The following is a 12,002-nucleotide window of genomic DNA, read 5'->3' on the forward strand; positions in this document are numbered from 1 at the left end:
GTGTAGCACTCAACATATACTTACACTGGTGTAAGTGAATAAAAAAAATGTAGCACTTAACAGTTAACACATACTTATAATGGTGTAAGTAAATAAAATAAAAAAGTGTAGCACTTAACACATATTACAGCGATGTAAGTATGTACATCTCCCAATATCTTAATACCTCACAATAAACATATAATTATATTAGTGTAAGTGTTTCTATATTTCAAAGAAATAAAAATATATATATATATATATATATTAAGTTATTTGTATACAAATTTTATTAAAAAATATATAAATTATAAATAACTGAAATTTATATTAAGTTATTTATGTAAAAATATAATAAATTCAAAATATAGTTATAAATTTAATTTATTAACGATTAACCAACGGTTAACCGTTTATCAAAATTTATAATCGTAAACGTAATCTTAACCGTTAACCATCATTTTTAGCGGTTCGGTTAATCAAAATCGTTTAGTATTAACGGTTCGATTAATTAATCTATTAAATATAATGATTATACCGATTAACGATTACAGTTATCGGTTTCGGGTTTTTTTGAACACCCTAGTGTGCGGTGTAAGGGGAATTAAGGAGAAAAGCATACTAAAAAATGGTAAATTGCAAACTTGTCCCTAAACTGTTTTAAGGTTACAAAAAAGTTTATAATTAAATTTTATCTAAAGTTTAAGGATTAAAACAAAAATTAAACCATTTTATTAACATACCACATAATCAAATTATTGAACCTTTAACATCCGTTTAAGCTAAGTGATCGTATCTTAATTAAAATAGAATGAAATTGACCATATCTTAATTAAAACGAAACGAAATTAACTACGAATTAAATTTTTAAAATCGAGTGACCATACGTTTATTTTTGTTAAGTTTAGTACATAAACTATTATTTTTGTTAAGTTTGGTACATAAACTTTATTTTTTTTTTCAAAATCATACCTAATATTCAGTTTAGATTTCATTTTCATACTCTATCATTAAAATTTAACAATAATGTTATTGTGTCACCATTAAGATAATATCATATCATCATTGAAAAAAAGATGTCACCTCAAAAATTTTGTTAATTTTTTAACGAAATGATACTAAAATAAAAAATGTTAAGTATAATTAAAAAATAAAATTTATGTATCAAAATAGAATAAAAGTTATAATTAAGTACCAAATATATATCAATTATGCCAATACATTTTTTAAACATAGTATATATATTGTTTTTAATTTTTTGGAGATGAGGTGGGCCGTGACCTAGGTAAGCCCACCCCTAGATACGCCCTTGGTTCTTAGTTGTCGTATCCTTAACCTTGATTGATTATCATAAGAGGTGATAGGCTAGATTGAGATGTTGCGTATATCGACGTATAGTTATCGTCGGTTGCACATAAGATATATCAGTGTGAGTGACGCCTTGTCCTCGAGTAACTGTTCGCACGATAATAAAGGTCCATACCTTATGTATGCGGATGATATTATGGTTGGCGGGTCTACTAATTCATAAGTAATAACAATATTAATTTATAATTTTATAATTAAAAAATTGAAGTCCCAAAATATGAATGTGTGATTAGATATATTCTAATTAACGTCAGCTCTTGAAGCTATTTTTTATCCTAAGAAATGTCTCATTCCATAGAAAATTTATGTTGTCGGGTTTTGGATAAATTGTATTTATATATTTCTCTATAACTATTAATTTTTATGTATACAATACATAAATAGTCGTCTAATTATTGGGTATTGTTTTGTTAAGTATTTAACAATTAAAAGCCACAAAATAATCTTTGATCAGAGGACATTATTTTGTTGAGTTACTCGACTATTAAAAGTTATATAACGGTCACTGACTATTCATATATTTCAAACCCGTCCTTTTCTATTAAAACATTGATGATTGTTCAAGTTAGACGATAATTTGAGTTAGACGTTAATCTGTTGATTGATAAAATCATATTTTAATGATGCATATTAGCATCGTTGTTGCTTTCAAGTATTGGCTCGATGACATAATATAAATAGATAGTCGATAAAGAAAATACAACTAAAATGATCTTAAGATAAAATTTTATCATATCTCAGTCAACAAGTTAACGCTTAGCTCAAATTGTCGCTAATTTTTTAATGAAAAAAATATGAGTTTAGAAATTATAAATAGTCGAGTGATCATTTTGTAACTTTTAATATTTAAAGGACTCAACAAAATAACATCTCATAATTAAGGTACCATTTTATAACTTTTAAAAATTGAAGAACTCGATAAAATAATATCTTATAATGAAAAGATTATCTATGTATTTTACCTAATATTTAATTATAATGAGATCTATTACTGGTGATATTACGGCGGATCATAAAGAAAGATTATGGAAAAGTTATTTCAAGTTCTTTAAATGTTTTGAAAATTTTAATTTAACCCTCTCAAAATTTAAAGAAATTTAGATTCCTAAGTTTTTAAATATTTTTATTTCCCCAAAAAAACCAACATATAGTTGTTTGTTTCATATTTTAATATTTAACGTAATAAAGAAAAAATAAAGGTCTATCCCACAAGGATTAAAGAGACTTCCTGATTTATTCGTTCTTTGTTTAATCTTTGTTCCAAGAAATGGATTGAGTGGTCTTCAAGTAATGATGGGAGTTGTAGATGAAGAGAGTAAAATAAAAGAAAATAAAGAAGATTAAAGAGAAAAGTAAAAGAATATTAAGAAGAAGATTTAAAAGAAATAAATTTAATATGGTAAAATCAACCTTGGGTTTTCGCTTTGGCTCAGTTTCCTCGAATCATCGAAAATGAGTTTTACTTCGGGATTCGCGTCGGTTACTTGTTTACAAGAATCAATCTTTATTATTATGCTTTGTATACCAAATACCCAAGTGCAACCTTTGATTTTGGCTTTGGAAATTAATCTAATCAACATCAATTGTTGTATATCAATAACCACTTAAGTTCATAAAAGACCAACTCAGATTATGTTATTTCAATAATAACATATTATTATCGCAATTCCCTCTTAGAAATCAATTTGCTAAGTTGTTGACTAACTGCCACACCAGCATTTCATGCCCAAATTCATGCCTACTATTTTGGCCTTGATTCGAGAACAAAAAGTGTAATTTTTAGTCATTTTAAGCAAATTTTCCAAAAGTCATTGCGTTGCACAAAAATCAAGTACAAAGACCCAAATCAACAATAATAATTAACAAACGAAGAGTATTTAATCATAAAATGTTGTCCAAAATAAACACAGAACGCTACTAAGTGGAGCTTCTAGAAATTGTTGACTAACTGTCACGTCAGCATTTCATGCCCAAATTCATGCCTACTATTCCGGCCTTGATTCGAGAACAAAAAGTGTAATTTTTAATTATTTTAAGTACATTTTTCAAAAGTCATTACATTGCACCCAAATCACATAAAAAGACCCAAATCAACAATAATTAACAAACGATGAGTATTTAATCATAAAATGTTGCCCAAAATAAACACTTAACGCAGTTGTGTGAACCTTCTAGAAGATGTTGATTCACTGTCACGTCAGCATTTCATGCTCACTGTTCAAGCCTTGATTCCAAACAAAATGTACATTTTTTAGTCTTTTAATCACATTTCTAAAGTTATTCTCTTAGAATAATATCTTGTAAAAACAGTCAAATCAATAATAATAATGAACAAACATGAGCATTTAATCATAAAATGTTGAAAAAAATAAACACTAGTTAATTAAGTATGTCTGTAAGTTACGAATCCATAAAAAATTTCAATGTGAGCACACAAATATTAATAATATAAAATTTTTAATGGGCTAAATATAAATAAATTTTCAAGATGTATACAATCTATAAATAAGTAACTATTTAAGAAAAACTCATATATCAAGATGAGCATAAAATTTTTAAGATAAATAAAATAAATAAATAAATAATTAAATAAAATTTAAATTTTAAGATAAACAAATAATCACCCTCACCCTCACCCTCACCAAGGTGGGGGCTTGGAGACTGCTGTCAGCCGATCCTGCTACAAAGTGGATAAGACGATGTGTATGCACGTACCACCAAGTCATGAGGTAAGAACATTTAAACTATTTAACTATGAATAGTTTGCTCAATTACCAAATATGCCTCTGGTTTTTCCTCCAAACTTGTAGCCTGTTTTGCATTCCCCATAACACAGGTGGTTTTCGTGGACATTTCTGTCACATCCTTCCAAAACCCATTTTTTATTATCTTGGGATCGAATATCATTCTGAATCCCATTTTTGCCCTCATCAACTTGTTGTCATCGAGTTAGTTCACAAGGACTTTTATGTCATATTCTTCCAAATCCGTCCAACCTATGCGCCCACCGAACCAAAACCATTGTCGAAACCATGAGCAGATAGCAAGTAGTTTTGGTTCTCTTGTAAATATAAGAATCCCCTTCTTCCACTTTCCCACCAACACAACAGCAAAAATCAGTGTCTCTTTCTTAATTCAAACTTCACGAAATGAGTTCAAGTAGCAGAGCGTGGATCGTGGCAGCTAGTATTGGAGCAGTGGAAGCATTGAAAGACCAAGGCGTCTGCAGATGGAACTATACTGTAAGGTCAGCCGTGCAGCATGCCAAGAACCATCTCCGGTCTGCTTCACAGGCCAAGACTCTCTCTTCTCAATCCTCCGCTGCAATTTCCCAAGGACTCAAGTCTAAACAATCTGAAGAGTCTCTGCGGACGGTCATGTACTTGAGCTGTTGGGGTCCCAACTGAACCAATTCTTTACAGCAAATATCCTTTGAGTGAATTGGTGGTCATTTCGATAAGGTTTTTGAGGACTGAGCCAACACTCATTTGGGTTGTATAATTAATGTAAATAGCTTTCTATCATCGCATATAACTTAATGAAAGAGAATTTTGCGAATCGCTTGCCTTTTCATTCTTTTTTCTACTTTCTCCTATAATTGATGTCCCTGTAATCGGAAAAAATAAACTAATTGATCTAAATTTTTGATGCAATCCGAAAATTAATCCGATAAATTCGATCTGTGAATCTGATCTATAAAGTGAACATAATCTAGACTTAAAATAACCCAATCTAATCTTAATGCCCTTAATCTCACTTACATCTAGGTTTAGATAGATCACTTTTGTTTATTTTGTCTTCTCTATTTTTGTTTATTTTGTCTTGTCTACTTTTGATTATTAGTTTTGAAAAACATAAAAATAATTAATTTTATTTTTATTTAATTAATATATATTATCTTAAGTTAAATGTCAGTAATAACAATTAAAATTTTAATATCATCACACATTTAGATCTTTTTATTTACCCATTATCTTAGTTTATTACACATTATCTTAGTTTTATCTTAGTTTTATCACATTTTAATAAATAAAATAAATTTAATTTTTAATCGAATGATGTTATAAGTTTATTTACACGTATAGACATACTGATAGTTCACAATCTCGTGATGCAAAACTCAATTCAAATAAGTCAAAGCATCACCATAAGCTTATAATTAAATCCAATCTTCACTATTTAAAAATAAATATAATGTAAAATTCAAGAGGTCTTTAAATAAGGTTGTAAATTAGCTAAGGTATGAGTAAGGATAAAGGCCGAAAAGAAATGATTTAAGTAAGACAAAAGATCAAAGTGATTTGAAATAATCCATAAATTAACATAAAGCTTAAAAAAATAGAACAAGTAAAAATAATAGATAAAAGACATTTGAAACAACCAAAATTTCTTTTTTTTTTATTCTTATTCGAATAAAGGGTATGTTTTTTCTTTTTCTTTCTTTGTTTTTAAAACAACGCATTGTTCACTATTTTTTTAAACTTATTTTTTTCCTTTTTTTTCAATGAGGAGAATTTTTTTTATTGAACAGAAAATTTGTTTTTTATCGTAGAACAATAATCTCGAGTCTCGGCAAAGGTATGCAAAAAAGGATATGAAATAAAAGGCTTCAGGTTTAATTTGATGAGGTGAAAATCAAAGAAAAAAAAGAAAATAGCTCAAATATGGTTCACTAAAGGGTAAAAGGGTAGGCATTTTGGGTAGCGAAAGGGTTAATTCTAAGTGCCTCTATCATACTAAAAACATCAAATTCATGGATTTAGTCTCGACTAGTATTACATCACAAGTTTTAGAATGCTAAAACTAGTTTGACACACACAAAGAAAAAAAGAGAAAAAACGAAAAGTGTATGCTTATTAGACTCAAAGCTCACAAGAATATGCATAATGTATCAAGTAAATCCAAATTTAATTAGGAATGACGGGGTACCTGTAAAATTCAAAGAAAAATAAAATTAACTAATTAATTAATTAATTAAATATTAAGCAAATAAATATAAAAATGGGTTACCTCCCATTAAAGTGCTTTATTTAACGTCGTTAGCATGACGACCTGATTCAAACTACAGGTTCCGTAAGATGTTTTCTCCACTTGTAACATCCCCAACCTGTACCCAACTCGAATACGAATCCTATGTGTCACACTGACAATTCAAAACGTTTATATTTATAGAAATCATGGAAAATTTAAACTTTCATTAACATAAAGTTAACCATTTACATAAGGACAATCAAAATATTACAAAAACCAATCAGAGCATATGTAAATCACAATTTGTCAATTTGTCTACATGCCAATACATTTGATACAACAAAATACATACTGTGTAATTTACTTAGTAAGGCATATAATTATAATAAAATAATACATTTCCTAAAGTATGAACATGCAATTTAATCATTCCATATGCAATCACAGTTATCATTTTACTATTTAATGACATCACTTATGATCCACCATTAACCAATAATAACATGATATCTTATAAGAAATCAAACTCTTTTATATATTTTATGTGCCCGTGTATATTACTGAGAACTTAAGATATATGAGTACTTTGAGGTTGTGCACATATGTTGTCACCACAGCTCATATAATTTCCACTTCATGGCATATGAAATTTGTCCTGAAGGACCTCATGTATATCCCGAAGGACCTCGTATGTAACACCCCAACCTGTACTCGACCCGGATACGAGTCTGAAGTGTCATATTAACTTTTCAAAACATGCATAATCATAAAAACTATATGAAATTTAGAACTTTTATTAACACAAAAGTCATATTTACATCATTGAGTTAAAAATGTTATAAAGTTGATTAGAGCATACGAAAATCTACATTTGCTTACATGCCAACACCTTTAATACAAAAAAAATACCTTCTATGCGATTTACTTATGATCTAATCTCTTGTGAAGGTATGATGTTCTGCCGGTCTCAAATCTGATCATCGAGCTTCTTAGTACCTACGTGTAAAACACGAACACGTTAAGTCATATACTTAGTGAGGCATAAACGTATAATAAAGAATTTCTATAAGTATGAACATGCAATCTAGTAACTAATAACAATTATGCATATTACATTATATATCCACAATGTCATATAGGAATCAGTATAAACAACATTAACATATGAGCATGCAATCCTGTACACACTCTTTACATCTTTTATAAGCCCATGCACACTATTGAGAACTTAAGATATACGAGTACTATGAGGTTGTGCACACATATGCTGTCACCACAACTCGTATAAAATCCACTAAGTGGCATATGAAATCTGTATCCTGAAGGACCTATCCATATATTATAAAGAACATAGGTAACACTGTCTCGAAAGATATCGGTAACCCTCAACACTTGGCATGCCAACTATACCTATAGCTCTCACATCATATAACACGGGCACTATCATTATGATTCAAATCATTGCTCTTATGATCACATGTTCCTCCTCTTCTATCACACACCACATGTATGTGTAAACACCAATCTCATATCATATAACATGTAATCACATATATCATGTCTCATAGTTTATATTATTTCATCTATGTTCATGTAATCACTTATGCCGTAACTTGTTCATATATGTTTACATATACATCACATTAATTATATATCATTTCATGTATTCACCTATTTTGAGTTCAATTGTCTTATATTACATGTTCCTATAATTACTTATGTCAATACCACCTAGCTTATATTATAACTCCTTATATTCATTATCATACCATATAACATGCAGCCTTTACGAATTTATCCATGTATTCATGCATACATACTAGTCATCTCAAAACATACACTAACATTCCTATATTTATGCAATCAAATATTGGAATTAGACTCATCGTGAGTCTTACTTCCATATACATCATTTACAACTAGTATGTACTCACCTTGGCCTCATTAAGTTCTAATCCCCTTTTACGATTTCCTTTCTTTCGATCGAAACTTAACTTGATAGTCATCCCCGGAACTTGTTTGTGCTCAATATCTACATAATCACACATTGATACATATCAATATCCAATTGATATACTCTAATCTATCATTTATTAGACCAAAAGAAAGGTTTATTTCTATTTCCCCTTGAAGTGCATCGGTACACACTATAGTGTATCGATGCATTCCTAAACGTGTGTATCGATGCACTACCTATGCATCGGTACACAAATTACATTTGATGTTTTCATCTTAAAAGGTGTATCGATGCACTCCCTATGCATCGATGCACTCCCTATGCATCGATGCACTTATTAAATTCGATGTTTTTATTCCATTCAGAGTGCATCGGTATACATTCACTTCATTTTGAGCTCAACTCAGAAATTACATTTTGAGCTCAAAAATCACTTCATTTTCACCTCAACTCCTCATATTTCACCCCCTTTAATATTCCTAACTCTCATACACATACTTGCACTCATTTCTACTCAATAATCACTTCTTTAACCTCCATATCCTCTCCTCCTTATGAAATTCAAGAAAACATACCCAAATTTTAACATATTACAAATCCAATTATAACACTTCATACATATTAATTAGATTAATCACAAGTCAAATTTACTCTTAAACCTCATTAAAGAACCCTCTTTCAAGATTTTACTTATTCTTCTCTTTTCTTTAATTCATCTATTCTCTTCATCTTATTGTTTCAAGATAATTTAAGCTCTCCTTAAGCTTAATTATCACCTAATAATCAAAACTCAACCTTAAATTTAACAAGAAATCAATTAACCAGAAACTCACCTTTGGCTATTGGCTTCCACACGTGAAGAAGAAAGGAGAAGAAGAGAACTTTGGAAACTCACTTAGTTTCCCTTATTTCCCCCACGTGGTTAATATATATAACCATATTTAATTATTTTCCTTACAAATGACCATTTTGTCATTCAATTCTTCCCTCTTTATAGTTTAATCCTACATAATATTTTTATATAAGTCTTTAAACTATTTAATTATTCTACTTTAGTCACTAAATTCTGAAATTTAACAATTTGGTCACTAACCCGGTATAAAGATGTTACAAATCTTCCTCTTTAGAAAATTCATCCTCGAATTTTCACTGCACGCATTGATAAAAATATATCTTCTAATGTTCTCATGCTGCTTCCTTTATTTAATATTTTATGTCATCGTCAAAACTTGTATTTCTTCCTTTAGTTATTCAACTATCTTTCTTTATTGTCACTTATCATATAAACAATAACATCAATTCTTATTATTTAAAATCATAAATCGATCAGAATTCCTTATCATATTTTATCATCACTTAACCACCTCATAAACTTCCTTAATACATATAAATTATTCTTTATTTTATTGACCACATCTGCTTAACTAAGAGACATAACTTTAAATCTTTATGTCAGATGATTACAACATACTCTTTGCAGAATCCAACAATCTCTTTATACAACTTTACATATTTTTCTTATTTCTAATTAAACTTATAATCTATACCCCAAAATAACTGTTATTGTACTGGATACTTTAACTCTCTCTTTAACTTCAATTTAACTATTTTTCCAGAAACCAAAATCCCCTTATAAAATAGATCATATCCTTTCCTTCATACTCATATACTCTTTTCATATCGTTTATACTTATCACTGATCATCAATCTTTATCGCATTCAATAACTCCAAGTTAGCATTACTTGCATAAATCTTATTATTTGCAAAATACTTATTCGAATCACAATACACATATCCCTTTTTATCATCTTAACCTTTATATCAATCCTTAATTTTTCCCTTGTCATCCGAATCCTTATCTCCTTTACTTGATACTTGATTAATTTATCCGGATATCATCTTCTAATACGATAATTTCTCATTCTTCTAAAATAATTAATGTTTCATTCTTGCTTCACAGTCAATATTTACATGATAGCGATATAACCTTTCCATTCCTAGCATCACTTCAAATTTGTTAGAAGGTAATTTCATCATATTAGCAGGGAATTCAATTCCCTGAATCAGTAGGAAACACCCTTGACACACTCTATTCACCCGAGCATTGTTCTAACGAATTGATCAGTATCAAATCATTATCATTAACTTCTAATTGTATTCTCACTTCTTTTACCAATTTATTACTAATACATGAATATTTAGACCCCATGTCAAACAACACCATAACACATTTACTATACCATAGAAAAGTACATGTGATTATCTCTGGATCATCCCTATCTTCCATGGTATTAAGATTTTATACTCTAGCAGTGGAGCAAACTTCCTGTTAAGTAGAGGATTCTGGTTGACTTTTGCCTCTTCCTCTACCTCTTCATCTCTGAGACATCAAAGCAGATCCCTCCAACTGTACAGGCTCTCTTTTCCCCAATGGACAATCTCTCATGAAATATCATGTCTCCCTACATCGGAAACAGGCTCCAAACTCAACTCTACATGTCCTACTGTGGTATCTTCCACACTTTTGACAATGCCTTTGTTGTGCTCTTCTATCACCAGACCTTACTGATTGAGTCTACCCAATTCTTATATGATTTGATCCTCTAGCGGAGGATGTCATCGTTTCAAACCTTACCTGGGATCAAAATTCAGAATCCCTGCCTCTTTTGGGTGGTGCAGAACTTAATGAAGTCCCAATTCTTTTTGATGATTGGGCTCTTTGCTCCCCAAATCGTTCATTTTGAGCTTTCTCTAGAGCTTTAGCACAGTTTATCACCTATTGAAACGAGGATATGTTTAACACTATTAACATTTCTTTAAGCTTCGGGTGTAAACCCTCATTAAACCACTCACATGCATCTTTTTCTGTAGGCATCAATTCTGTTGTAAAGTGACTTAATTTGTTGAACTCACACTCATACTCATACACGGTACAGTTTATTTGCTTCAGGTTCAAAAATTCTTGTTTCATCTACTTAATGAACAGGTCTCCTATGTACTTGTGAATAAACTCTTGCAGAAATAGAGACCATGTCACCTGATCACTGATTATCCTCAAGGTGACATTTGTCCACCAGATTCTCACTTTCTCACGAAGCAAGGAGACTACTCCATCTAGCTTCTCCACATCATAATAGTGGAGTCATTCTAACATAATATTTACATCGTTGAGCCAAATATCCGCAGCAACCAGACCTTCCTCGGCTTCACCTTTGAACTCTAGAGCTCCTAATCCCTTTAATTCCTTTGCAACATTCATCCTCAAAGTTGAAGAGGCAGGAGGTTGGAAACGCGCTAATACCGCGTCCAACGTCCTGAAGAACATATCTTGATCACTTACAGGCATTCCAGAAGGTGCATGTTCTTGACCTTACCTGGTCAAAGAAGGTGAATTACTACTCTCAGCTAATATATTATCTCTCGCTTCACTTCGAGAGGTATCTTGTCCGAACATCTAATAAGATATAACAAAATATTTCTATCAGTACAACATCATACTCTTTACTCTTATCAGATCAGAAGTTATTACTACTATGTTGGCATGTACACTTTTTATGACACTTTGGACTTCGGTTTATGCCGAGAATCGACTAAACCGTAGCTTTGATACCATTAAATGTAACACCCCAACTTATACCCAACCCGGATACGAGTCCGAGGTGACACATTAACTTTTCAAAACATGTATATTCATAAAAACTATATGAAATTTAAAACTTTTATTAA

The 12,002-nt window shown here is 30.4% G+C and overlaps 1 protein-coding gene across 1 annotated transcript; it reads left to right on the plus strand.

Annotated features, from left to right (window-relative positions):
• The first annotated feature begins 4,469 nt into the window (after positions 1–4,469).
• Positions 4,470–4,907, plus strand: LOC120171356. The gene has a single exon (XM_039179065.1). It carries the CDS (start codon positions 4,497–4,499, stop codon positions 4,752–4,754), a length of 258 nt encoding a protein of 85 aa, XP_039034996.1. The 5' UTR covers positions 4,470–4,496; the 3' UTR covers positions 4,755–4,907.
• Positions 4,908–12,002: the final 7,095 nt, after the last annotated feature.

The sequence above is a fragment of the Hibiscus syriacus genome, unplaced genomic scaffold, assembly GCF_006381635.1.
Source record: "Hibiscus syriacus cultivar Baekdansim isolate YM2019G1 unplaced genomic scaffold, ASM638163v2 tig00111833_pilon, whole genome shotgun sequence".
Taxonomy (NCBI): domain Eukaryota; kingdom Viridiplantae; phylum Streptophyta; class Magnoliopsida; order Malvales; family Malvaceae; genus Hibiscus; species Hibiscus syriacus.

Bases quoted from the DNA above. Each gene is read 5' to 3' on its own strand.
- LOC120171356 (XM_039179065.1), top strand. From the start codon at position 4,497: ATGAGTTCAAGTAGCAGAGCGTGGATCGTGGCAGCTAGTATTGGAGCA.